At 48.2% G+C, this 22,514-nt stretch overlaps 2 protein-coding genes across 2 annotated transcripts in view; one reads left to right on the top strand and one right to left on the bottom strand.

Annotated features, from left to right (window-relative positions):
• LOC134506888 (pre-mRNA-processing factor 39-like) overlaps positions 1 to 22,514 on the top strand; it is a 214,360-nt gene that overhangs the window by 72,640 nt on the left and 119,206 nt on the right. The gene's annotated exons all lie outside the window — the stretch shown is intronic.
• VPS51 (VPS51 subunit of GARP complex) lies at positions 1,989 to 21,503 on the bottom strand. The gene is made up of 11 exons (XM_063317084.1): positions 21,284 to 21,503; positions 19,011 to 19,140; positions 17,076 to 17,222; positions 16,015 to 16,234; positions 14,815 to 15,568; positions 13,066 to 13,281; positions 10,041 to 10,259; positions 8,920 to 9,032; positions 8,194 to 8,281; positions 3,382 to 7,523; positions 1,989 to 2,062 (listed from the first exon to the last, which is right to left on the bottom strand). Exons 1-10 carry the CDS (start codon positions 21,473 to 21,475, stop codon positions 7,263 to 7,265), a joined length of 2,340 nt encoding a protein of 779 aa, XP_063173154.1. The 5' UTR covers positions 21,476 to 21,503; the 3' UTR covers positions 1,989 to 2,062; positions 3,382 to 7,262.

Below are 22,514 nucleotides of genomic sequence, written 5' to 3'. Positions count from 1 at the left end.
GTCCTGCTTGCTTCATAATTTTGGGCTGGCTGGGAATTCTCAGAGTTGTTGTCCCAAGAAGAAGGGGCATCACAGGCATTTTGGCAAACTCCCCTCTTCATAAACCTGGTACCCAGGGAGGGAAAAGGTATCCCTTGCTAAGAGACACACTTGTTTTGCAGGAACTGAGGCAGGGGTTGCCTCTGGAAATAAGAGCTGGTCTGAATGCAGGTCAGGAGATCAGTTCCACGCACTGTCACCTTTTCGTACCACAGCCAGTTCTGGAGATCTTTCAGGTCACAACTGCAAACTAAAGACAGTTCCCTCAGATCCAGGAATTGCAACTGCACCATTGGCTGAAATAAGGAAAGTGAGAGTGTCATCAGGGGATTCCCACGGACACTGAGGGTATGCAGGGATTTCAGACTATGGAAAACCTGCTCTGGGAGCCTCTGCAACAGGTTGGCACCGAGGTTCAGGATTTCTAAAGACACCAAACCGTGGAGAAGATTTCCAGGCAGGTCTCGAAGGTGATTAGAGCTGAGATTTAGAACAACCAGTTTCTCCGAGTGCTGGAAGATGTCTCTACATTTCTGTGTGTTCCAAATTTTTTCCAGATTGTTGTGGGAAAGATCAAGTGCTGTAAGCTGTCTAGGAGATTTCTCTATTTGCCAACACCTTGCCAGGTGGTTACTTGAGAGGTTCAGAAATTTTAAGGTGGGAATTTTTGCTACGTGATTCCAGACATTCTCCAGGTCACTTAGACGGTTGGAGGAGAAATCAAGACGTATCAGATTTTTGCTAAGTTGTTCTATACCCCAGGCATCCTTGATCCTGTTTTGCCCCAAATTAAGATTCAACAAGGAAGGGAGATTCCCAGTGGGAACTCGAACAAGAGCATTGTCTTGGAGGTCAAGAGATTGCAAAGAGTTTAGACCAGTCAGAGCGCCACGCTGAACAATACCAATGTGGTTGGACTTCAGGATGAGATGTTGCAGTGGAAATGACCTCAAATTTTGCAGTCCCTCTGCGTAGATCTCCCCGAGAAGATTGTTGGACAAATCAAGAACCTGGAGCTTGTTTAAGCCTGCAAATGCCCCATCTTGAATCTTATTAATCTGGTTGAATCTTAAGAGCAAGGTGTTGAGATCGGGTAAACTTGAGAAGACAGAGGCATTCAGTGCACTGAGAAAGCCATGAGACATGTCAAAAGTGAGGATACCGCTGTGACGCAGCCCAGAGAAAGTGTTGGCTGCGATGTCCTTTATGTTATGGAAATCGAACCCACGCCCAATGGCTCCTGAATATTGCATCTTGAGATTCTGGATCCTGGTGCCATTCAGCTTTGTGAGGAACTGTTCAACTTGCACCACATTCCATATGTTGGAAGAGATGTCCAGGGTGCCCAGGGTGATGTTGCGAAACGGGCTGGTACAGGAAGGATAACTCAATCGGTTGGAGGACAAGTCAAGCAAGGTCAAATGGCGCCCACTGAGATATTGTAGGTCATGCCCACAAATTGCCCCAATCTTGTTGAGTTTCAGCTGAAGGACACTCAATTTTTTGAGCCCTTGGAAGGTTGGATCTGGTCTCAGCCGATGGATGCGGTTTCCAGTAAGGTCCAATGTTTTCAGTGACAAAAGATCCCGGAAATAGCCTCTTTCCAGTATTCCGCTGTCAAGACCATTGAAGTCTAAGCGTAATACCTCTACTTTGGTCAAGCCATGGAGTGCTTTGGGGTGTAACGACAAGTTCCCATTGCCCCCCAAGTCCAGGAAAGTGATATTGGGCACATTTGCAAAGGCTCTCTCTCCAACAAAGAGAGCGCCCCCCAGTTGTATCCCCACTGACAGCATCTCCAGGGCATCCATCCTTGGGAATGAAGAAATCGAGATGGTGGACAAGAAGTTAAAATTCAGCAAGAGGACTTGAGTGGACACATTTACGTCAGGGACTGATTGATGGCCTTGGCCTTGGCAGTTGGCGACCCTCAGATTTTTTATTTTGGTAGCACGACAGTTGGGTAATGCCTCTGCAGCATAACTCAAGACTAGCAACACGAACACGATTGCACCAAAGGGGACTGGAACAAAGAGAGAGAGGAAGGGGATTTGTCAGTTTATCATCCCTATTTCCACGATAAAAATCACTCTTTCTAGGGATCAGTTGATCAGGGATTACCCTTAACAACAACTTTTAATAATGATTGTCTTATATTTTTGTATAATGAGGGCTTTTATATATTGTTGTTTCATTTGATTTCTGTATGCCGCTCCTGGTGAGATGGGTGGCCATATAAAAGCGATAAATAACTAACTGATCACAGGACTTGTTGGGCAGACCATGCAACTCAGCAACTTTGTTCACATGGGTTTAGTGTGTGGTATGTGGTTTGAATCCAATCATACCATCGATAATTTGGTTTAGATGGGAGTCTAAGCTACCATTACCTTTGACTGCCCACCTTTCTTGTTCCCCGCAAAAGCTTTGGCACTAAGCCATATTTTAATCTCTTTCATTTTGACTTAGTATTTTGTAAAAACGTGATTTTGGTTTAGTTTAATGTGCAAATCCAGACTTCCGTGGCTTATTCAGGAGATTATGGTTAAACAATTTATAGTTTGAAATGATGCATCAACAAGCCATTTTCTGTATCAGGTAGTGACCCTTTACTAAATTCTGCAGTATTGTTAACTGGAGACGCTAGGATCTGAAGAAACATGGATGTAAAAACTGTCTCCATCATTCAAGTTGCCATTAAAAGAACCCCCTCCTGACATGTTTCCAGTTTCACTAAGCGATGCCTGCAGAACGTGCTAATAATAAGAGCACAAGAGTGAAGATCTGTGCAAAATAAGTTGGCCTCCTTTTCTGTCAGAGGCTGTGTTCACAAAACACGCTTAACCAAGTCAGACAAAACTTAGCATTCACACGGAATGTTAAACTTGGTCAGCATTAAACTTATTTTCTGTGGCTTAATGCATTTTATAAACCCCATCTATTTGGTTCCTTTGTGGTTCAATGTATTATGCAAATGCAGAAAAATGAGTTAATCCATTAATCAAGTGAAGCATATTGTGTACAGATGCAGGCCTTCTCCAACTTAAAAATTCTAGTAATTTTCCTCTATCTCCTAAGTTCCAATTCTTGTAAAGTCTATTGACCTCTGGCATTACACATTACATTAAGTCATAATTTGTTTAACCACAATGTCTTGAATAAACTACAGTTGAATAAACATACAGTCCTGCATGCTAAGCCAGAGTTTACAAACCACAAGTGGGTTTACACAACTCTTAAACCACAAATCAGCAAGCCAATTTTTAGTTAATATGTAATGTGCCCCCAACTTTAAAAACAGCGCTGAGTTTCAACTTTTACCCCATTTTTATTGTGTCTCACCTTTCCGAATCTTCCGTAGCGGCCGTCGCTGGCAAAACTTAGACATGCTGCTGTGTGGAACAAAACTCCTCCTCCTCTGGATGGAGAGTGTTCGTCTCTCTTCTGTGTATGTGCAGTTGGCATCGTTATCACCCCATATAAATGCTACTGGAACTGCCCTCCCAAGCCTCACGTCAAAGGCAATTGTTGAAAAAAAGTGATCTGAAAAGTTGCATAATGGGGAAATGGCAGGGAAATTCCCCCTGGGCCCCTTTGGGATTGTCCCATCCTGCGCCCCTCTGCCAGGTCTTCCCAGGGCAGCCATCTTTAGACAGAGCTCAGATAAAGTAATTGATCATGTTCATTGCTTGTTTACTTTCCACTGTTGGGTAAAACAGGTCATTTCAGGCAATGTACCTCGTTACGAAGCGATGCACCGTTCAGATCTAGAGGAAATTTCTCTCTGCAACGTTTATTCAAGATATTATCATTTCCTGTTACATTTTATGCTTCTTTATCTACCACTGCCCTTTTGATGCATGTGTAGGCCTACAAAGCAATCTCTCTTGCCAGTTACCAGGCCATGTTGGCTGAAAGGTTCACCCACAGCTGTAGTCACAAGAAGGAAACTGAAAGACATCAGGAATGTTTCCCTTTGACACAAACAAAATCAGACTTTTCTTGACTGTATAACTCACTACACTTCTAACTAACCAACTGCATTTTGGACTAATGTGTCCTGTGAACCTACCTGGGGTTTCAGTGTCGCATGCAAAACCACAAAACTAGATTGAGTAAACCATGGTTGATTGTAGGTTGTGTGGACACAGTCAATACGGTGTAGTGCAATAGCAACTTGTGGCATTTTAACAATTAACATGTTTACTGAAGCCTTTTTAGTGGGGAAAAAACCCCTTCTTCCTTCAACCTGGCATTTCCAGATGTGTTGGACCCACAAATCCCAAACTCTCAGCCATGCTGGCCTTAATACACCTGGAGGGATGCCAGGTTAGGAACGTCTGAACTAGTCCACCAGAAAACGTTATAAAAAGTTGTGTATTTATGACAATTATCTGAAAGCTTAAATTTGCAACAATAAGAACACATTGTGCCAATGAGTTCTCACACATGCTATGGTAGGCTAAAATGAGGTTGTGCCATTTGCAGTTCAGCATGTTGTGGGAATCCAGCTGTTGTCTTAGTGTCATGTGTGAGCCAAGCCAACAGATTAAGCCAGGGATATGCAATTTTGTAGGGCCAGGGACCCTCTGGAGATTTGTAACATGCCATCTGGGATGTAGTGAAAGCATTGTATCACAGTTGCACCTTTTGGTTGCTTTGTAAGTTTTTAAACTTGGAAATGGGTCTTTGGAAAGCGAACGACATCCAAAGTTGGGGGGGAAAAAGTCCAAAATTGCACCTCTGGAATATGGCTCTTTTGCTGTCAATTCTTAGCCATGTGATCTCAAGGCACTGAGGACAGGGCACTAACAGAGAGTTGGGTGCTTTTTATACAGCCATGGAGTGAACTGGGATTTCACATTGCTGTAACCAGTGGTTCTACTGCTGAGCTCAACCATTCATCTTTCTTCTGAGGCATGTTGGTTTTTTGTCACGTCACAGGTAGGGCGGGATCTCCAGGATAGAGGTCTCCTCGTCCCAAAGAGACAGAACGTCCCCACTACTACTTTTGACATGGCACGACTCCTTGCACATGGGGTTGCTCAACTGCAGCCTCACTCCTGCTGTTGCAACGGTGCAAGGCGCACGTTGGCATTACAACACCTTGCGGAAAAGGGAGGGGGGGTATGGATAAGACTGGTAAGGCAAGTCAGCACTGGAAGGAAGGAACTTAATGATGTTGATGATGGTGTGAAAAAACCTCCAAACTCTGCCCGTGCGCATAAATTAGACAGCAACCATGAAGTGAGGCAGAAGGGTCCAGAAGAAATCAGTTCTTTGGGGAAGATCAGAAGATAGCAGTAGGGGCTTGGCTTTGCACCAAGAAAGATCTCCTGCCAAGTGAAATAACAAGAATACAAGCGGGGCCGGGGCAGGCATGTTTCTCAATTGAGTAAGTCTGCTGGGGGCAATATAATGCCAAGGGTGAGCCCCAGAGTCAGTGAGGTCAAAATCAACAGACACAGGTTGGTTCCTCAGGGCAAGCCAAACTAGGCTTAAATGGAGTTGAAGCATTTGGTGGGAACACAACCCTTGTGTTAGCAAACCAGCAGGATTCATCACAGGATTTGTTTGTTAACCAAGCTTTACTACGTTATGTGAACCTCGCCATTCTCTGACCCCCTGGCTTTCCAGAATGTCTTCTTTTTAGTCTGTTACTCTTCTCCTTTCTGTGACTCTCCTAAGCAGCAGGGAAAGGGTAGAGGGTCTCTTTTAGCAAAGGTCTGCTCTCTTAGAGATGCCATTGGAAATTACACAGAAGGCTGCCTGCCATACTTCCTGATCACAATGTCCTCAGAACATCCTGATCGGACTCGCATCCAACTTCATTGAACTCGTGCCAACGGGCGGAGAGTTGCCAGAAACCCAGAAGGGAGGGGGTGTTGACCTGGAGTGTGAAGCGGGTTGTTTAGGCTAGGCGTTTATTGCCCAAGGCCATCTGGCCAAGTACCATCCGGGCCATCTGTTGGCAAAGGGGGGAGTACATGCTTTGATGGGTAGAAGGGCGGGGGAAAGTAGAAAATGTGAATTTTAAATCACAGAACGTGCGGGAAAGAAGCCATTCGCAACTTTGCTTTATACCGGGCGCTTCGCTCCATTGAACAGTTAAAAGAGCCCAAGCCTCAGAGCTGCCTTTGAGTGAACGCTTGAGCATGTGGATTGTTACACTGCCTGTGTCCCAAGCGCTGCAAGGATAGGCCTTTTCGGCTTGAGACAGTAAGAAAAACTAACAACTTGGGGTCTGATAAGGCAGTTTTCTCTGTCCTCTGTCTCAGTGGAAGAATGATTTCCACATTCAGCCCTATTACTTGGAATTAAAAGATAATCAATTGCTTTCATTTTTTGTTCATGTTGGTAATATTAAGCTAGGCGAATAAATGGTCTGACCTTGTACAAGGAGCTCGTTAGTCCCCAAAAGGACTACAGTGTTAGGCTGGGCTCACACAATATGCTACGCTATGGTTTGCTTAACCATAGTTCACACCTGGCTGGGTTCATAGCACACCTAATCTGCATACTGCGTTGGCTGGTCTCCCATAATATGCTGAGCCTCAAACCAACCACACTTTGGTTTAGCATGTTTTGTGAACCCAGCTTCCCAAGGCAAAAGATCTTGAGTTTCACTCCCAGCAGCTCCAGCTAAAGGATCAAGGAAAGGCAAAGGGAGGATTGCTGGCTATGAGCTGCTGCCAATAAAAGGAAGGAATAGCTGGACCGATTCTCAGCTCCGGAATAAGACAATTTCTGGGGTGAGTAAGGTCACCTCCTCTTGTGTAGTTCACTGACGGGGCTTCCTCCAAATAACTGATCTTGGAAATCCCTTTATCGATGAGCCTCCTTGAAAAGTGTCACGGCAGGAAATGAGACCTATTGCTGGTTGTATTTACCCAGAGTTGCAGTTTCCTGGTTGGTGCAGGTGTAAGATAGCTTGCAACAATCAATCCAGAACTCCGAAGGCAGCGGAGAATTACATTACTCTTTAGTTATCACAGTCTTCCCACATATTGAAGTTTCAGCTGCAGGGTCCTTCCCCAGGGTCACCCCTTTCCCCCTGGATGGCTTCATGCATGGCAGGAAGCAACGTGCCCAGAAGTGCTGCCTCTGGAGGGTCTGGGAAACCCCTTCGCTGAACAGGGAGTTGACGATGCGACAGGCGATGTGAACGGGGACCTTCCGGGCCGTCCAAACTGAGGCTCTGTCCTGACATTCTACGCTCTGTTCTACCCGCGCTCGCAGATGACTTCGATGACGCTCTGCTCCATGGGCACCGGGTCGAGGCACCGGTGAGCTGTGCTGCCCACGATTTCATCCAACAGAAAATGCACCAGGTTCTCATCGGAAACAAAGCGCCACAGATACAGCTGCAGGTAGTAGCAGTCTACCTGAATCTGCTGCAGGCCAAAGCGGCCGAAGGTGCGCAGGCGGACACACTCCAAGAACGTCTTCAGGCTGATCTTGATGATGCCAGTCAGCACGGAGACCTGGGCAGCAGAAGAGGGAGGGGACAGAGCGTTTGAAAGGGGCGGCTGAGCCCCGGGAATCCAGAGGCAGGATTCTTCAAAAAGTTTGGGAGGCCACCACGCTCACACGTGGAAGGGACCCTTTTAATCCTGGCATGTTTACCCCTCTGGATTTTAGCAGGCTCTGCATGTGATTCTGGGCGGCTCCTGACTTCTGCATTCCATTTGAAACTACACACATCCTACTCTTTTGTGGCCATCGCGAACACTTTCTGGTTAGAAAGGCAGGAGACAGATGGAAGTAATTAAAACCCCAGAAAGAAGTCATTAATAAAAATTGGAATAAATCCACAAGCGACTCCTTCCGCAGCCTGTTTCCCAGTTGTACAGGGACTGCAACTCCCATTATTCCCAGCCAACCCACCACTATATCTGAAGAGCATCAAATTGGGCAAAAGTTTTGTGGGTGTTCCTACTGCTTGAGCTGGGAGGACTACCAATTCCAGGCCTTTCTATCGTGACATTCTTCATATCTTAACCTTTGAGAGGCGTCCTTTCCTTCTTGCTGAAAGCTCTCACCACCCTTGCCAAAACCAGCCGATTTTAAAACAATGACTGGTTCGCTTCTGAAGGCCCTGGGCCGAGAGCGCGAAACGAAAAATCGGGCTCTATTCTGCCCACCTGCCCTCACCTTGTTAAACTCCGCTGGGCTGAAGATATCAATGCGCTCTGAGAAAAGCTTCTGGATGTTGCTCAGCAAATTGGTATCCATAGGGGCACTGGCCGCAGTCATGGTGTGGGAAGAACACGCAAAGGGTTAGTTTAAATAACTTGATCTACAGCTCTGTGCTTGTTTGTGGGTGTAACTAAGGATCTCTTTCTGGTGACCAAAAAAAAATTATTTTAAGAGGCATCAGTCCCTTGGGACTGTTTTACTTTACACTCTTTCTTTCAACCCACAGAACATCAAGGAAGCTAATGAGAAAAAGCAAAAATATAGCCGTTAACATTCAAGTAAAAAACCCTAAAACCCTAATTAACTGAATGTGGAAAGCCTAGCTGAAACATGACAACTCCTCTCCTGAAGGCTTAAAAAGCGGGAGCCAAGCACAACTCCGGAGGAAGCATGCCTCACAGCTCGGACCCAGCGCAAGCAGAAAACCTTGGGGCTCCCTAAAACAGCCACCCAAGCCAGATTAGTTCTGACGGGCGTGGGCCTATCGCGCTCACAGACTGAGCTGAAAAGCTGTTGGGCGCGTCAATAAATCACTTCTTTTCTCCTCTTAAACCGTGATAGTTGAAGTCGCTCTCCTTACGAGGAGACCTCCGCAGAGAGCATCTGCACGATGGATGGCGCTCCATGCCGAGGACGTAACTTTCCGAGCAGACGCATCACGTGTCCTCTCCGTCAGCTCACCTGGGAGTGTAGCTGGGCGCGTAGCGACTCTGCTGTCGAGAGACGGAAAAGGTTCTTTTGCTGGAATCGCTGCTCTGAGCCTTCCGCACACCCTCCTCATACAGCAGCCCGACCTGTGAGAAGAGACAAGGCCGGGGAAATGGAAGCTGCCGATGTGGCGAGGGAGAGGCCGCACAGTCCTTGCAGGACACCGCACCGAGCTCTGGGCCATGGCTGCAGCTCTCAGCTTCCAGAGTGATGTTGCTGAATCACAGAGGCACGGACTGGCCGTGGAGGAGGGACCTGCAGCTCACTTGCTCGCCCCCAGAGCACCCTCAGAACAGGTGGAATCAAAACCTACAGACCTTTTGTTCCAGCGGTATTGGGGAGAGGGAGTTTTAGGGGCAAAAATAGCGTGATAGAGGCTTAGGTGCTCCAAGCACACCTTGAAAATCCTGACCTCATCCCAGATTGGACCAGCTTTCATTCCGTGGACGGTCTTAAGGGCCCAGATAGGTGCCTCAACCTCTGCAAGGCTTAGCAAGGCTTAAACCTCTCCAAAACCACAAAAATGAACATGTGGGCCACACCTCTTCGGGCTCTAGGTAGGACGGAAAGAGAGGTCCCAAAAGATTGCATTTGGCATTCTAGTTGTTCCCCCCAGAAGGGGAGTGGAAACGCCACAAAAACACACAGAAGTATCTCTCTCTCACTAAGTGAGCCCAGATTGTTACTGGGGTTTGTCTAACCAGAACTAAGGCACCGCCCCACTTTCCTCTTTTTTGGAAATTCAGAAGTTGGGGCCAGGAACGGATTCACTTCACACATCAGCTAATATCTGGGTTTGCACATCTCATCAGGCGAGGCTCAAATAGGCTTGGGCAGTTTGTGCTGCAGGTTGTGAAAACCCAGCTGCCGCCATTGGGTGTGGTGTGAACCGAAGTGTTGTGTTAGGTGGTGGGTTTATCTTTTGCAGCATCATCTTACGTTAAAGCACAGTAACTTTGCGCTTTGTTTACTGAAGTTTTAAGTTTTGGGGGGTTTGAGTTACCACCCCTGCCTTCGCCAGCTCCTCCCAACACCTTCCCAGGAAAAGCAAGTGCTTGGCTGGGCCTTTGCCACCAGCATTTCCCTGCACTTGCCTGCACATCGATAGAGGTGGCGTCCTCCACCACACGCTTCATGACGGCACGGACGTTGCGCGGCTCGATGGTGGTGATCCAGTCACGCGTCTCCACGCTCTTGCGCAACATCTGGGAGATGATCAGCCCTTGCACCTTCACGTAATGGTTCAGCAGCTTCTGGGCAGCCTCCCTGGCCTCAGCGCACAGCACAGTGACCGGCGTCACGGGGGAATGGTCCTGGTGGAGGGGAAGACCCAGCAAGACAGGAGAGCCAGCAATATGAAGACAAACTGAAGCCTCTCCCGCAGGGATATAACACAGCATTCCCTTGCCTGGAGTTCCCCAGATGTCTTGGCCCTCACCTCCCATCATCCTGGCAGGGGAGCATGGAGACTGGAGCCCAGTACATCAGGAAGACAGCAGTTGGCTCAGGGTTTGTAGGGAGTGGATAATATCAGCAATCCTTGCCATTTTAATGGAGGCCATCCTACTGCTGCTGTATCAAAAAGGGCAGAAATAGGGGAGGGGGCCCACCCTCTTCCTGGTGGAGGAAGGATTCGAACCGGTCTCTCACTCACAGCTCCTATGCCAGGCTAGTGCCATCTGACTCTATTTCTCTCTGAATTGTGTTTGTTGAAGTAATAAATTCAGGAGGAGAAAGAACTGTAGTAATATAGCTGCTGTAGCTAATTTATAGACCACCTTTCTGCCCAAAGGTCGGATTTATAAATAATGCTAGCAGGAGGCAGTGGTAGCCCCAGTGGGGAAGCTCAAAGTCCACCCTGGATGTTCAGGACTTATCAAAGCTTACTTGTCAGAAGCGTCAACTCCAAAGCCAAGTTCTGTAAACAGAATTCGTAATCTGAGATTGATCCCTAAATTAATTTAGGACTTTTGGCTGGCGTCTCCAACACGCAACTTTTTTTCCCTACACAAACAATCTGGATTTGGAAGAGAACTTGCACCTCCCCCCCACTCAATAAGGGGCTCGGTGCAGCAGCTGCACCCAGGCTGAGCCACCCTGGGCTTTCCCTTGGGGCTCCCCCTGCAGCTCAGGAGGAGGAAATAGCATCCTTGGGCATCGCACAAGGGCCTTGGAGTGGCGCAAGCCACTCGCAAACACTGCAATGAGGAAGCTAAGAAAGCTCTACCCAGGACAAATTGTGCAAAAGTGGCATTGTGTACAACCTCTGTTTCTTCCCCTGTCATCAGCTTGCTCAGCTTTATTTAAAAAAAAACAACATAAGCTCAAGGGAGGTTGCATAATGCTTGAACTTTTTTCCTCCCCTTTGGGGGATGTGTGTAGCCTGGGGACAGCAGTGATGCCTTTGATCAACAGGGAGCAAAATAATTTTACTTAGCATTTCTTCTCTTAATGGGTTTTGAGCTTTCAGCAATATGGCAGATCAGATCAGGTCAGGTCTTTATTATGGTCACAGACCAGCATAACCTGGGATTTCCCTTGTAGCTTGAGACTTCTGCTGTTGCTGGAGCATGGAAAGGACCCCCACCCCAACCTCAGGCTACAAGTTTCCTGGAGAGGGGGGATTTGGGCTTCTTTCTGACTCAGTTCTCACGTTCAATAACGGCACTTCTCCTTCAGGTCCTATTCCCCTTGTTTTAAAATGATTTCCACTGGCTGTCTCTCTGTGTTGGATAGAACCCCGCCTTTCCTGCCACTCTGCCCTTCTCTTAGATCAGCGCTTCTCAGCCACAACTTCCAGAGGTGTGGACTTCAACGCCCAGAATTCCCCAGCCAGCATAGGAACTGCTGAGAATTCTGGGAGTTTGAAGGCCCCACCTCTGGAAGTTGCCCAAGTCGAGAAATACTGTCTTGATGTTGCAGGAAGAGAGCCGTGTTAGTCTACGGTGGCAAAAAGTCAGGAGTACAGTAGCACCTTCTCCGACTAACAATGGGATTAAAATACATAGGCTTTGGTGAGCTGCAGCTCAGCAAAGCTTGCGCATTTTAATAAAATGGTGAAAATTTCCCCACAGGTCTTCCTTGTCAGCAGGGTAATGGGGTACAACCAGAGTGCAAATTTTGACTTCTCTGCCTGATTCTAAAAATCCCGTACAGTTTCCCTGACGCTAAAGTTGCTTGCTTTCAGACATCAAGAAAATAAACTCAAGCTTCTAAATTTATTTTTGCCTACTTTGTAAGGAGTGTTGTCCCATTCCTTTACTGGCTGTCTTGTTTTTTTGCAATTTAAGAGAACTGGAAATTTCTGAACATGCAGAAACGATCACAGAATCTGTTTTAAGAGGTGGCATGATAAACATGTGGCAAGTAGATACATCAACCTGCACCCTTCAGTTGTTACACAGCTGGAAAATTTTTGCTGGCTTTGATTTCTCTGGATGTTGCATGCTTCCTTTGGGGTTTTATACCAACATATTGATTTCCTGTTTGCTGGTGAGAGGGTTTGAAGACTAGCCTGGCAAATAGCGTGTAATATTTGGGTTCAAATAAATTACAGGTAGCCCTTGCTTAACAACCACAATTGAGCCCAGAATTTCGGTCACTAAGCGATGTGGTCATTTAGTGAACCCGACTTGATTTTACAATCTTTTTTGCAGTGGTGTTAAGTGAATCACATGGCCATTAAGCAAACCATGTGGTCGTTAAGTGAACCACACGGTTCCCCATTGATTTTGCTTGCTGGAAGCCAGCTGGGAAGGTCGAAAATGGCAGCCATGTGACCATGGGACACTGTGATGGTCCCAAATGCGAACCTGTTGCCAAGCACCCAAATCGCGATGACCGCTGCAACGGTCATAAGGCTGAGGAACGGCTGCAAGTTGGTTTTTAAGTGCCGTTGCAAGCCCAAACTGCCACTAAATGAATGGTTGTTAAGCGAGGACTGCCTGTATAGGTTTCCAAATGTGTTGAGTCTGCAACTCCCAGAATACCCTGTCACATCCCTGTGTTTTCTCTGTGCTGTTCACCAGAATTCAGTTCTGATGAAGTTCAGAGCGAAGAAACAGAGGCCCGCGAGGTTTCAACTTCTGAGTTTGGCCTTTCCCCAGCTGTCAGCCCTACCTGCACCAGGAACTGCTCGTCGGTTAACGTGAGAATGTAACTGATGGTGGCGGTCTCATAATCCAAGCAGAGACGGGAGAGGAGCAGTAACAGAGCTGGGGGGCTGGACCCGCCTTTGTCGCCCGTGCTATCGCAGAACTGCCGTGCTGTCTGGCAAAGAGACTTGATGAAGCTGACCACAAGGCCTTCACGGACCCCCTGGCTGCAGAATTCACCCTAGGGGAAATAAATCAAGGGTACGCGGCAGTGAGGGTGGAGTCAGGGACACCACTGTAAAAAGTGGAACAGGATGGGCAATTAATGGGTGGCCAGAGCCTCACAACATCTTGGGGAGAGAACAAGGGTCAGAGCAAGGGGAGACTCTTTTTTCTTTTTTTAACCTTCAAGTCAACATTGACTGCCTGGACGAGTCCCTGCAGTTTTCTGGGATAAACTTGTCTTGCCTCAAAATGGCAGAAAATCACACCAAGTTTTAGCAGTAAAGTTGGTAGTGCTCTAAAGTTTATGTTCTATCCGAGGGCTGCAGGTTTCCACCTATGACTTACCGCAGGGCCAACAGCCTTTATCTCAGTAAAATGGCTCAGAGGCGTAACGGGAATGGGACCAAAGCTTGGGAAACAACGGGTGCTCCCTGGGACCAGTTTGGGCTGACTCCCGTAGCAGCCAAAAACTGCTAAACTAAACTAAAGACAAATCCTGCACACCAAGATCCCATGCAGGGAGGCAATCTGGGGTGACCGTCCCCAGCCGATAACGGAAAGTCATCTCCCTGGATGTTTGGCAAAGTCAGAACCTAAGACGGTACCATATTTGTTGTGAAATTGCTTCTGTTCTTGGGTGACTCCTGACAAACCCCACAAAAGCAGCCTGGTTGGAGATTACGGGATGCCAAGTCCCAGAATTCTCAGCCTGCCAACCCATCTGGCAGATGCCTGGTTGAGAAGGGCTGCCTTCAGGTGGTTTCTCCTGGCACAGAGACTCAGCCCTGGACGAACCATTAAGCAAAACAAGCGTGTGCTTAGGGACCAAGGGCAGGGAGGCACCACAGACTTTTTTCCCTCTAGCTACGATGCCCTTGACTCTTTCACTGCCACACTTTAGTTTTCAATAAATTTTTATAATTTGCATTTTCCCTTATAACAATTTAATTAAAAATGCATTGAAAAGTCTTGAAAATTTGCATTTCTCTATTGCCCTAGTTATAGGTGAGGAATTTGCTTATATTGCTTACTGCTACTTAAGTGTTAAATAAATATAATTTTTAAAAAGTTTATACAGTAGACTCTCAGTTAATTAGAACTCAAGCAACTGTCACTCTCAAGCAACCAGCACAAAAATCAAACTGGAAAAACCCAGCACTCTCAAGCAACCAGGAAAAAAACCCAGCACTCTCAAGCAACCGGCAAAAAAAACCTGTGTCTCTCTGCTGCCATCTAGTGGGTATTAGGGTTTAACAGTAACTCTCAAGCAACCAGAAACTACATTTATCTGGCATCTACCAATCCCCATGGGTGCCAGTTAACTGAGAGTCTACTGTATTTAATCTAATTGTGGAGTCCAGCCTGGCACATGGCCTGGAAGAAAACTGAATTTAAAAATTATTCACCACTTCCTGAGTTTCAATGTCTTACCAGTTAACCAGCGGAAGGGCTGAGAGGCAGCATTCTTGAGCTGTGCTTAGGGCATCAGTTGGCCTTAATCTGGCCCTGTATAGACTTCACGGTTACAAAAGGACAAATCCCTCTTTACCTTGAAGTACGGCTTGTTTGAGAAGTTGATGTCCTTGGCTGTGAAGAGGTGAACGTAGGTGAGGACAGACTTGATCTGGTTGAGGATGGAGGCTGAGATGGTGCCCAGCAGCTCTGCCAGGTTGGGGTTATCCTTACCCATGAGGCGAGGGGCAGCCAATGACTGGCGTACGTCTGTCAGACAGTCCAGGTAGAAGCTCTGTAGGGCCTGGAGGTACTGTCGAATGCGCTCCTTGGCTGCACGCATGACTATCTCTGTGCCTTCAGCCGCTGCCCGTGAGGCTGGCAAAAGTTTGGCCAATGCTTGCAGGCGCCGGTGAAAGCGGTCCAGCGCCCGCACCAGCAGGGAGTTGTCGCCAACGCCTTTTTCCAGCTGGATGCGCCTCTCCACCAGGGCAAAGTAGCGTTCCATCAGGCCATCTACAAAAGCCACCAGCTTGTCATGGGCCATGCGGGCAATGCCCTGGGCGCCCTCCCGGTTGACGAACAGCTCCTGGTACGAGGCAATCACCAGGCAAATGTTGCTGACAAAGCTGTTGCAGCCCCGGTCAGTGAATTCAAGGATGTCAGTCGCTGGGCCAGCCATGCTGAACTGTGGTCTGTCTCCCAGCTCGGCCTCCAGGGCCCGCAGCTCGGCCTCCAGACGGCAGTGGGCGTGGGAAAGGAATTCGTCACACAGTTCCTCTGCTGGCTCACCCAGCTGCAGCAGCCATTCCACGCATTCGGCTAAGTCCTTGGCACCGGAGCCGCCATCCCTGGAGAATAAAAATGGGGGGACTCTAAGGCTTAACTACAGACCCTTTTTCTCATATTTGTGTAAGAAAATACAATATCCTTAGACTGATATGCTTGCTGAATTTCCTCCAGGAGCACATGGCAGCATAAAGCGCAGGCCGTCACCCCATCTTTTCCCACAAGTGTGTAGCAGGCTGAGTTCACACGATGTTCCAAGCTAGGGAGAAGCCGAGCAAGGTTAGCATGGCCTATGGTCGCAGTCACTTGCAGCTACACAGCCCGCAATCAATAACCATTTCCAGGACTCCCTGGAGCAAACCCAAGATAAACAACGCAATGATGCTTTGCAAAGTCTTGTGGCTCGCAGCCTCTCTGGTTTCAGACCTCTGTAAATTCAGTGACCAACTGTACACGCCCTCCACGCCAGCCAGCTCCCCACCTCCCACCACCTCCTCTCGAGGCCTACCGGAATTTCTCGCGCAGCTTCTGAGCGAGGTCAGCCATGATCTTTTGACAGTCATCCTGGATGCCCCGGAAGGAGGGCATGTGCTGGTACTGGTGGAGGATGGAACGGGCTTTGCTGTAGTACCGAACCGCCTGCCCGTAGGCCTGGAGCTCCACACACTTGGTCAGGCGGGCCGGAAGCTCGAAAAGGAACTGCAGCTTGCGCAGAAGCGCATGGACTCCTGGCGTTGAGAGAGGAGTCAGATCAGGAGACACAGGTTATCCTCTGCCCCATTTGGAAGCTAACACGTTCCCCTTGAAGTTTTAAGCTGTTAAACCAGGAGCCTCCGCTGGGCCAAATCTACAACCCATCCACCAGTTTTACTTTTCTCCTGGACACCTTTCCCCAACCATCTTACATTGGTTTCAGCGTAAGGGTGCTGCCAAAGCGGGAGCACCATGTAGGGACAGAGCTGACGGAACAGTATCAAATTAGTCAACTGGTTTGTGGTCTCATGCGATAATGCAGCTCTTCTAATGATTTTTTTTTAAATGTTCAATCGTGTCTGATTCTCAGAGACTGCCTGGACAAGTCCCTGCAGTTTTCTTGGCAAGGTTTTTCAGAAGTGGGTTGCCACTGCCTCCTGAGAAAGTGACTGGCCCAGGGTCAACCAGCTGGCTTTGTGCCTAAAGCGGGACTTGAACTCACTGTCTCCCGGTTTCCAGCCTGGAGCTTGAACCACTACACCAAACTGGCACTCATAATGAAGACAGGGATTATCTAAACATACTATTCTCTATGAATTAGAGACCTCTTATCATGCAGCCCTAGTGCAAAATATTCCTAATTAACATGTCTGCTTAGCTATCTGTTTTGGTATGAATAGCAATAGGAAATGCCTACATATTTTATAAAAAGAGCCTGTCTTTATGCTTCCTTGAATCTTATCAAAGAGGGAGCAGGGATATTAAACCTCCTGTACCCTTTTTGTGATCAAATAAATTCACTGCTACAGTCAGATGCTTCAGCCTCAAATCCATCTAATGCTCCCGTGGGTGTGCAAATCAGCAAGACACACCCACCTGACAGCTTGGTGATCTGCTCGTGTTGATCCTGCAGGGTCCCACTGATGCTGGCACTAAATTCTGTGATCACAGCCATGTTGGCGGCCAGGCAATCCATCTCATCTTCCATCTTCTTGAAGTCATTCTTCATCTTGCGGATTGTGTCTAGAGGGGAAAAGGAAAGGAACAGAGAAGGCTGGAGGGTTCTCGCCTTGATGACCAGGTGTTGCACAACCTGTTCTAAGTGTGGAACGGCAGGTCTTCTGCCTTTAATCACCATAGTAAATTATGCTATTTAATTACAATATGTGTGGACTGCCCAATGGTAAGACTTTGGGTGGTGTACCACAAGGAAGCAAACTCAAATAGAAATTAAAATGAAGATGGACATACCCAGACAAACCTACCAAGAACATAAAATGTACTAAGGTGAAACGCTCTCAATTAGGGCCAAAGGCATGGCAGAAGAGAAGCATTTTAGCATGTTTTTCCCCTTCTACCTCCAGAGGAAACATGTTCCAGAGCATGGAGCCACTACAAAGGAGGCCTGCAATCTCAGCCAACTCCTGTGGACTTCCCAGGGGAGAGCTTTCGACAGGCCTTCTTGCAAGGCTGAAGGCTCCCAGAGCAACATGCTGCATAATCATAAACAAACATCCCCAGGAGTTATTCAAACGGAAACAGCAGCAACTGATCAGGACAAGGCCAGAGACAAGGCAAACGCAGATACTGATGTCCAATATTTTGTACACTTTTTTACATTTATTATTTCTACTCTGCCTTTCTACTGTAAGACATCAAAGCAGAGCACACACACAGAATCTTAAAAACAACAAAAGCATCTTAAAAGCATTGAAATTACCATAAAGAATCCCTTTTGGGAGATGGGCGGTGATAAATTTGATTAATAAACAAACAAACAAAACTTTAAGAATCATATCAACAGGCTCGAGATGTTACATGCTGGATACCTTCAAAATGAGAGCTTTTAAAGGTCTGGGACTATAACTCTGTCAGTGGTCATTGCTTCTTTAGTTCAGTGGAGCCTACACGTTTCAAAGTAGCTACCACTGTACACGGAAGAGGGGGCTACTGCCCAAACGGCTTACTCGTCTGGCTGGCAATTGTGGGGCTGGAACTAGAGGGTTAGTGTTAAATAAACAAAATAGCCTACTCCTCCTCCTCCTCTGAGAATCTCAGACTTGTATAAATATTTTGGAAGGCTTTTAAGGCAAAATTATTTGTTTACAAACATAAAATAACACACAGCAAACAAATAAGAGAACTACACCTTTGGTTCAAAGAGAGTCACAACCAGCAAAAGAGGTCCTCAACGTCAGGAAAGGAGAGTGTTACACACTGGATCCTGTCGGGGAAAGCTACGTTCACAGAACACACTAAGCTTGGTTAGCATTTGGGGTTAGTGGCCTGGTGAATTATGATAATCCAGCCAGTCTGGTTACTTTATGATACTGGTATTATGCAGACCCAGAACACAGGGTAATTCCATGACCAAGTTAAACAGCCAGTGCAAATCCAGCCAATAAGTCTTTCAGGTTTTTTTTTAAAAAAAATTATAGTATATCAGAGCTGCAAAAATGTAAATGGCATACAGAGAGATACAGAAAACACTAACTCTTTGCTGGTATCTTGTGGCCGTTGAGCTTTTTGCAGTCCATTTACTGCCTGCCTCCTTAAAAGAGAGTCATCTGGCCTGATGGACCTCAGAAGTAGGGCCGCTGTAGAAAAACCTTCTCCAAGAGAAGGGGGGTAGGGGAAAAATGCTTCAGTTGCACATCATGGGTAGGAGGATACACCCAAAGACAGTTTTTTAAGCAACACAATCCTAAATCACTTAAGGTAAGAGCCAGTGCTTTGTGGGGGGAAAATCAATTAATTCTTCAAGTCTTTGGACACATTCCAGAGGGTAGGTCATTCCCCTCCTCAAATTACCTGTGGCAGAAATGAACTTGTTGTAATTCTCATAGACCAATGTCTGCATGTCACTATCCAGTGCTCGGATCTGCTTCACCATGTCTGTCTCACAGTCCATCAGCTGAGCCAGGGGGCATTCCTTCCGCAGCTGGTAGAGGGGATAAGAAGGTGGTAAGAGGCAGGGACTGCTGGAAGCAGAAAACAGCTTTGCTGATTCTTTTGTCTTCCTTGCAAAATTATGCAATTTGCAGGCAGAAGCCCTCAGACTGGACCCCAGCTGACATCTCCAGAGAGGGCGGGCTCACTGGGGAAGACTCTTCTTTTTTATGGCAACCCCTTGACTAACTCACTGATCCAAAGGCCAGATTTCATTCTGTCTTTGCTATTGTCTCAGCAGGTGGCAGCATCTGGCCAAGCTTGGCTGACTTCAACCAGCTAACTAGAATCAGGGCTGATTACAGTAGTACTTGGATGGGAGACCATCAGGAAACTCCAAGGCTAAAAACCTGGGAGTTGGAAAACCATCCCAGAACAATGGCAGATCACTTCTTTATTGCTGTTAAGAAAACTACATGGATGTGCCCATGAATTCACCAGGAGCCAGGGATTCGCTGAGGAGGAGTCCAAAAAGTCAGGATGGTGGCCGTGACTATGATATCAAAGCCCCACCAGCCATCTATTTTCACAATTAATATTTTCATTACTATATTAAAGTCACACTCTGCTTTTTCTCTGGAAGGTCAACGGGGGCTGTCCCCTCATCTGATCATCACAACAAACCTCCGGAGTCTGCTTGGCTGACAGGTAACAACTATCAGCTCAGTTTACAGGCAAGGACCAACTGGAACCCGGGCCTTCCCATCCAATCACTGGCCACTAGAGAAAAACTGCATGAGGAAAGCACAAGAGCACACAGAGAGCTTCCGCAGCTTCTGGTCGGCTTACTGACTATACAGGTAGTCCTCACTTAATGATCACAATTAGGACCAGAATTTCAGTTGCTAAGCGATGCAGTCATTAAACAAATCCGACCCAGTTTTACAACCTTTTTTGCAGCAGTCATTAAGCGAATCACCATGGGTGTTAAGCGAACCTTGTGGTAGTTACGCAAATCACATGGTTCTCCACTGATTTTGCTTGCTAGAAGCCAGCCAGGGAGGTTGAAAATGGCAATCACATGACCACAGGATGTTGCGATGGTCATGAATGCAAACCGGTTGCCAACTGCCCAAATCGTGAGCACGTGACTGCAGGGATGCTGCAACGGTTGTAAGTGAGAGGACCGGCTGTAAGTTAGCTTTCTCAGCACTGTCGTAAGTCTGAACCATCACTAAATGAATGGTTGTTAAGCGAAGACTACCTGTAGTCCTACTTACTATGGCAGTGTTTCTCAATCTTGGCAACTTGGAGACGTGTGGACATTAACTCCCAGAATTCCCCAGCCAGCCATGCACATCTGAAAGTTGTCAAGGTTGAGAAACACTGTACTAGGGTCTCCCATATGGAAAGACACGCTGCAGGAGCCTCCAGATGCTGTTAAACTACAACCCCCTCATCCCTCTGGTCGTCCTGGTTGTGGGGGAAGAAGGGAAGAGAGCCAGTTTGGTCCAGTGGTTAAGGCACTGGGCTAGAAACCAGGAGACGGTGAGTTCTAGTCCCGCCTTAGGCACGAAAGCCGGCTGGGTGACCTCGGGCCAGTCACTCCCTCTCAGCCCAACCCACCTCACAGGGTTGTTGTGGGGAAAACAGGAAGAGGAAGGAGTGTCGGGGATGTTCCCTGCCTTGAGTTATTTATAAAAATAATAAAAGGCGGGATAAAAATAACTAACTAACTAACTAACTAACTACAGTGGCTTGCCTGCTTCAGGCCCCCCTTCTGGGCTGTCCCCCTATTCTGCTGCTCCTTAGCCTTTGCTCCAGCAGATCTGCCGGCCTCGTCCGTTCCGGCTCAAGCGCAAGCGCGCGGGCTGTTTGGCGGCGGTGCCGCGCCACCAGATTAAGCCGGCGACCTCAGGGTGCCCTCCCAGCCCCCTTACAAAGGCAGACCACGGGGAGCGCCCCGCCCCTGCTCCTCAGCCCCGCCCTGCTGTTCGAGGGCCCGCCGGGACGGGCGCGGTGCGGCCGCCCTAGCCCCCCGCCACCAGGACCAAAGGGGACGATGGGGGTCGTCGTCGTCCCCCGGGAGGATGGGGAAGGAGCAGCCCCGCGCGAGGGGGCTCTCCTCGGGCACCGCAGGCTTCTGCTCGCGCCCAGAGGCACCTTCGGCAGCGGGAGCGTCGCAAGCCCCTCACCTTGGTGAGGTATATTTCCGGGTCGAAGTGGGGCCCGTTGATGTCGGTGGGGCCCCCGAGGTCGCCCCTGGCCGGGTCGGCCAAAGCCTCCCCCGCCGGGTCCGGCAGCCCGTAGTAGAGCTTCAGCATCCCGTGCGGCCGCCGCTTCCCGCCCGGAGGCTCCGGGCCGCCCTCGGGCTGAGGCGCCGCCATGGCCGCTCTTCGCCCTTCGGGAAAGGGCTCCGGCCCCGCCCCCACGGGGCACTTCCGTCGCAGTGGCGGCGTAACCAGGAAGCCCGTCCGTCTCCATGGAGACTCGCGGCTCGCCCCTCCCGCGGGGCGCAGAGCACTTCCGGGAACGCGTCACGGCGTGCCTGTCGCGCGGCCCCGCGCTGTGCTCGCAGCTCTGCTCGCCTCGGCTCCCTTAACTGCCGATCCTTGAATTAACCCAGTTTTCTGAGTCATACTAAACCGGGTTAATGAAACGGAAGTGGCTGGTCCACCCAGCATGTGAAGAAATACAGGCCTATATTCACAGGCCAACGTTGCCCGCTATTAACTATGGCTGTAGGCTTGCATTGCAGTCCACGCTAATCTGGGCTAACGAAACAACAGGCTTGATGCATTTGGGGGAGCAGCTATAATACTGAGGGAATTAGTTCTCATAGAGACGCTGCACTCTTGGCTTTTATGCTCCAGGGAGAAAGGCCACGTAGGTGCCAAGAAGGATCCACAGATGGCACAGCAGACAGAGGAAGGTGCTCCAACTGTTGGGCTTAACCATAGTTTACTGAATAAGCAGCAGTTGGCTGGGCTCACCCATCATGTTAAATCAAAACCGGTGAAACCACAGCAGCTTTGTTCGTACCACATGCAGAACCAAGTTTATTTTAACCTAGTCTGGTGTACTCTGCAGACCTATCTGGCTTCTTGTTGGAAATCCTTGGCCGGCATCATCTTCAGTCTCATTTCATCCCAATGTGAACCGTTTGAGCTTTTAAAAACATTTAAAAGATGTTCTTGCCTGCGCCAGCACAGTCTACAAAATCACGTATAATGCAGCGGGGCTAGGTCCACGTAGCATGGGTTGGGCAGATCGTGCTGCCGCATGTTCTGGGAACCAGGCCGTTGGGTTGAGCCAAAACATGTTGCATTTCCTTGGATGCAGTTTGCTAGACCAATGCAGACCCTGTTAACCTGGGATTAGTGGATTGGGCAAACCTAACTGTAAAAATAGCTTGCAAAACTGATA

Source organism: Candoia aspera, chromosome 17, assembly GCF_035149785.1.
Source record: "Candoia aspera isolate rCanAsp1 chromosome 17, rCanAsp1.hap2, whole genome shotgun sequence".
Classification (NCBI taxonomy): domain Eukaryota; kingdom Metazoa; phylum Chordata; class Lepidosauria; order Squamata; family Boidae; genus Candoia; species Candoia aspera.
This window is presented reverse-complemented; position numbering and strand designations above follow the sequence as displayed.

Coding starts and splice junctions, on each gene's coding strand:
- VPS51 (XM_063317084.1), bottom strand. CDS start 21,475: ATGGCGGCGCCTCAGCCCGAGGGCGGCCCGGAGCCTCCGGGCGGGAAG. Junction 19,141..21,283: donor CGGAAATATACCTCACCAAG/GTGAGGGGCTTG, acceptor CCCCTCTACCAG/CTGCGGAAGGAATGCCCCCT. Junction 13,282..14,814: donor CAAACAAGCCGTACTTCAAG/GTAAAGAGGGAT, acceptor TATTTCCCCTAG/GGTGAATTCTGCAGCCAGGG.